General features: G+C 36.8%; 1 protein-coding gene across 2 annotated transcripts in view; it reads right to left on the bottom strand.

Moving 5' to 3' along the window:
• The window catches only part of BRMS1L (breast cancer metastasis-suppressor 1-like), a 39896-nt gene that overhangs the window by 33652 nt on the left and 521 nt on the right, over nucleotides 1-5723 (bottom strand). For both annotated transcript variants that reach the window (XM_014538603.1, XM_005864971.2), the window contains exon 2: nucleotides 1666-1756. In XM_014538603.1, the coding sequence (XP_014394089.1) occupies nucleotides 1666-1756 (91 nt within the window). The remainder of the gene's footprint in view (nucleotides 1-1665; nucleotides 1757-5723) is intronic.

The raw sequence follows: 5723 nt of genomic DNA, 5'->3' as shown, positions 1-5723 counted from the left end.
TGTGTTTCGACCTGTCATTGTCAATCGTGAATTTGGTTGACACTTCTATTATAGAGAAAGGGCGAATAGCGATATTAAAATATTTCTTCTAATTAATTTCCTTTCAATGTGCACAAATTTGTGCACCAGGCCACTAGTGTAATATATTATACTAGAGCTTTACAATAATTTTCATTTCTTGGATAACTATAAAATAAACTTTAAAAACCTAACAGGTATATCTTAATTAATTGTATGAGAATTATTCATTCATTGATTACTTGTGCTAAAATAGAAAAATACAAATTTGTTTCCTTTTTACCAGAATGATCATGGATGAACTCTTCATGTTTCCCAAATAATGGATTCTTTGGCGATCTAAACTCATTTTAATTTAATATTAATAATGTAAATATTTAGAGTAAGAAAATGATACCATGTTTTTTAAAACCAAAATTTTAAACTTTGGATGATTTTGAATTGCTTATAATGCGTTACACTAGCATGGAATATTATCTACATATTCATCTCTACTACCAATGAAAGTTAAGACCAGAAATTGCATAAATAGCCGGATTCCTATGGTAAACAAATCTGTCCCATTTTAGCCTGTCAATTCCAGATATTAAATGAGTTTTCATCTCTTCTTTGGGCTTCTCTAGGGAAATGGTTGGGGGAAAAAGAATAAGCAGCAAAACTACAAAGAATTCATATACCAAAGTGTCTTCACACACGGAAGGTATCTATATTCTCAGAAATTTCTCTCTTTCATTTACAATTCCTAATACATAGCTATGCCCGCCCCATGACGTTGCCAGCAACATCATAACTGAAAGCTCACCTTTAAGAGTTTTTTAAAAATCTGTATCATCATCTATTTTGTTCTTTCAAATCAGTGTAGCCTATTCTCGTTGTTACCAATTTTACATAAGAGTTTGGTTTTATAAAGGGGAGTGGGGTGTATCTAATAAGCACCTACTACACACCAAGCAAATGGCTAAGAATTGTATACATTGCTCATTCAATAATAAAGAAGCTATTATTATACTGTTCTAATCGGTTGAGAAAGCCTGGATGTGAAGCCTGTGCTCTTTCTACTCCACTACATTTCCTCCAAAGTAATGTGTCTTAGTGAAAGGAATATGATATCACTAGGAGGCAGAAAGCCTGGCTTAATTTATCACTCTCTGATGAACTATGGGCAAATCACTTAACCTCTCTGACCATTAATTTTCTCACAAGCAAAATGGAGATAAGACTATCTTCCAACCTTACAGAGTTACTGCCAGAAGCAAACTAAATATGCATGTAAAATCATGTATGTACTATCCAACGTTAAGATATAAACAAAATTCACTCTGCCATCTTTGGGAAATACTCTCTCTTATACTCAAATTTTAAAAATGCTACCTTTACCCAATTATTTAACAAAGGAATGAATAAAGCAGATTAGACCCAACATCCACATAGAAATCTTATTACTCCGCCCAAAAAAACCTGCCTCAAAACCTTCGGTTTAGTTAATAAAGTCTTAAGCAAACAATAACAGAAGCCTCTTTCAGATCAGTCAGTCCCACAACACACAAAGAAAAAAACAGTTCAGAGTGAATAAAATTTCTCCTGTGCTACTATACATGTGACATGGTTGAGATTCGGTGACAATGACCTTCTAAAGCCACTACTTACTGATCCTTGAGATCTGTAAACTGTTTTTCAAGATTGGACATTTCATCTAAACATTCCATTCTTCTTCTTTCACAATCTTCATCATCCATTTCTGTTAATAACAAAAATAAAATTAGGCACATTCCGCTCTCCCCACCGGAGCAAGCCCACACCTTTCCCTTCCCCATCACGTTCTCCCACAGGCATGAAACTCCTAAACTCTAAGCGTCCCCATGACGCTTGCAACCAGGGGAGCAATAGGCAGCAGCAGCTCCTAACCCCCTGAACCTGCCTAAGGCCTCCTTTTCTGACTTCTCATTGAGCCTAAGAAGCCTCGCCCAGACTCTCTCCTGTTGCCTCTTCTATTCTAAACCCTTCCTTGTTTTACTGTCCCTAGTTTTAACAAACGTACTCTCAAAAATCAATTAATTAATGTAATTTAATAATATTAGTTTTATGCTCCAAATATATCTAAATGTTAATTCAAATGGTTAAAAAAGAAAAAAAACTTTAATATGAAGTTAGATATGCAAGGCCTCTATTAAGCCTTAAGAGAAAAACAAAAACAACATTTGTCCAAAATAATTTCTACTATAGGTTTTAACCTACAATACAGATGGGAGTTAAAACTGTAGCAGTCTCTAGGCCTTCTTTTCTTATTCATTTTTAAATCATTTTAAAGAGCTGACATTAAGCTATGACTATAAAGTAAATAACCTACTTTTGGTTTGTTTTCCACCAACCCACCAGAACTTAAGCACCAAAATGATTACATCCTTTAAAGGTTAATATTGCTCAAAAACACTTTTGGAATTCTTCTAGAACTGCTCATATGGCTGATTTGCCAATCATATGAAAAAGAAAACTAATCTCATTTTGTTAACCACAGGATATCTTTATCTCCTTTATTTTTCTTATTGAAAAATAAAAGAGAGAAAGAGAAGAAGGGAAAGACAGAGCAACATCGATTTGTTGCTCCACTTATTCTGTATTCATTGATTGATTCTTGTATGTACCCTGACCAGGGATCAAACCAGAAACCTTGGCATATCAGGACGACACTCTAACCAACTGAGCTACCCCATCAGGGTTCATCTACTATTCTTATACTCCCAGTGTTCCCTCTCCCCAAATTACTGTCAGTCGGTGAGAAGGAGGGAAATGAGGAGAAAAACAAGCAAACATTTTAAGAAAGACACTTAACTACCAGGTCTGTCCTATATTCCATATTTTCTATATTTACATCATATATAATCAACACATCAAAATAACTGAAGTGTAAAATTAATCTACATCATTTTTTTAACCTTCAATGTTCTATTAGTTTCAGGTATACAGCACAGTGTACAGCATATACTTTACAAAGTGTTCCCCTAATATTTCCAATACCCACCTGGCACCATACATAGTTACTACAATATTATTGAATATGTTCCCTATGCCTTACTTTACATCCCCATGAAAATTCTGTAACTACCAATTTGTACTTCTTACTCCCTTCACCTTTTTTACCCAATTCCCCACATTCCCTCTGGTAACCATCAGTCTGTATAAAATGATCTGCATATTGATATTCATCAAATGAAAGTCAAACTATGAGCAAGAGCTAAATTATGTACTGTTATTTTCACATAGCAAGGAAGTATATGATTCTTTTTTTAAAAACTTTTCTAACCATTTAAATTATGTCTGGCTTCTAATAGCTTACTACTCAGCTCTTCAAAACTTGGTCCCTCAGGATGACTCAGTCCCCAATATCTCTGCATAGTAGAGGTTTTCCTGTAGCCTTAGGACCTGCTCAGTATCAAGGTTTAAGAAGAATAAAACTGTGCAAGTTGAACATGTAAGCCAATAGTAGAAAAGATATGTTTTTACAAGTAGTAAAACTGCAAAATTTATTTTTACAATTTCTTTGCACTTAAAAAAGTTTGACTTATGCCCAGCCGGGTGTGGTTCAGTGGTTGAGCATCGACCCAGAAAACAAGAGGTCACCGGTTCAATTCCCAGTAGAGGCATATGCCTGGGTTTCGGGCTTGATCCCCATTGGGTGGCGTGCAGGAGGCAGCTGATCGATGATTCTTTCATCACTGATGTTTCTATCTTTCTCTCCCTCTCCCTTCCTCTCTGAAATCAATAAAAAAATATATTTTTTCTTTAAAGTTTGACTTATAGCTCAAATTATTATTACATTCCTCACATATAATAAAGGTTTTCATTATTTTCTGGGATAGAATAAAAAAAAGTAAAAAGTCACAAGAGTTAACATAAAAATTAGAGAGGGAGAATTTTAAGCAATAGATGTCACTAAAAAAAAAAAAAAGAACAGTTGAAAATAAAATGTTTTACAGATCTAGGAAATGTATTCACAGTCTAGATCAGGGGTCCTCAAACTACGGCCCGCGGGTCACATGCAAATACAAATATTGTATTTGTTCCCGTTTTGGTTTTTTACTTCAAAATAAGATATGTGCAGTGTGCACAGGAATTTGTTCATAGTTTTTTTTTAAACTATAGTCTGGCCCTCCAACGGTCTGAGGGACAGTGAACTGGCCCCCTGTTTAAAAAGTTTGAGGACCCCTGGTCTAGATGTTCTTTCCCTGTATTCCTCACTTTTGCAATCTCTCCTACTTTCATAGCTTGCCAGATGACATCTAAAGTATGCTTCCCATCCCAGGTAGGTTCCAAAGCCACATTCCCACCTCTCAGTTGGGCACTCTAACTTAAATATACCACCATCACCTCTAAAGTGGTATGTCTGAACTATTCTATTTTCCATCTTCATCTCAAATCCTTTACTCTTCTGTTCATCCTACAACCAGTTTCTTTGCACTCATCAATCCTGTTTTGTGCTTTTAAAAATATCTTTGACATCTATATCTTCCTTTTCCTTTCCTAGCTCAAATCCTTCTCCCAATCGAACTGGTTTTCTCATTCTTTTGAATAAACCTTAAGCTCTGGCCTTTATACTTTTTCTTAAATTCCTCCTCCTACAGAAACACCTGACCATTACCACCCCAATCCAAATTCTACCCATTCTTCATGATAAAGAAGGCGGTCCCACCTTCTTCAACTAACCTTTGCTGCTCATCCTATTTTGAAAAGACTGCCTCCACCTCTGAATTCCAACAGCATTGTTTATAAGCATTCATTTGGCAATTTAATCAAGTGGTGACTTATGGCAGCTCTTTAATAGAGAACAGGTCATAACTATTTATTTACAGCTCACACTAAGTGCTCCACAATTAAGTCACTCATAAATACTTATGTTGGATGGCTGTTTTACTTATTGAAATTACATACTTCCATAGGGATTTGCTTTGAAAGGGAAACCTAGAGAATGTCAGTGTTGTAACACAATGTCATCAACTTGTCATCAATCCTTCCTTTACATGGCCAAAATCAGGCTAAGAAAAAAAAAGTCTCATCCTCATCATATGGATAGAAGGGAAAAAATTCAGGTATCACAAATTCCATTTATGTTTTTAATTCGTAAAAGTTTGCAAAATTGATTTGTAGTGTTAATCTGCTCTCCCCCCCCCCCACACACACACACACAAACCCCCAAAACAAAAACACTCAAAACAGCCCAAAGTTAGAAAAGGTTGCAGGGAAGACAAGATTTGGAGAATTTCAAAGTTGCCACAAATCAGCCAATTTATTCGCATGATTCCCAATCACCCCTTGATGTTGGGCTCTTCTCGGTCTTGAAAACTTCAGAGATGCTGTAAACAGGACAACTCCCAAGTCTCTCTCACACACACATACCCCATCCCCCCCCCCCCGCCCCCTCCCCGCAAGAGCACTGATTGATGTCAAGCGAGGAATGACAGGTTGACGTGAACTCTGAGGTTACAGTCTATTCTAAACCATCCAAGATCCGGTACAAATCTAAGCTCGGCCCCGACAATCCACCCATGTTGAGAAGGCTTGCAGAGATGAAAAATAAGATAAGAGGTCTGTGGTTCGGGGAGAGGAGCTATTTCCAGAGCCTCCCAGACAAGCTGCGGGACATTCCCGGCCTCAGCGAGTGGATAGCCTGGGGGCACTGCCCGGGGTCCTAGGGCCAAGAGCAGGCGGAG

This window comes from Myotis brandtii, unplaced genomic scaffold (assembly GCF_000412655.1).
Source record: "Myotis brandtii unplaced genomic scaffold, ASM41265v1 scaffold194, whole genome shotgun sequence".
NCBI classification, from domain to species: domain Eukaryota; kingdom Metazoa; phylum Chordata; class Mammalia; order Chiroptera; family Vespertilionidae; genus Myotis; species Myotis brandtii.
The sequence above is the reverse complement of the archived record's forward strand: the minus strand, read 5'-3'. Positions and strand labels throughout refer to the sequence as shown.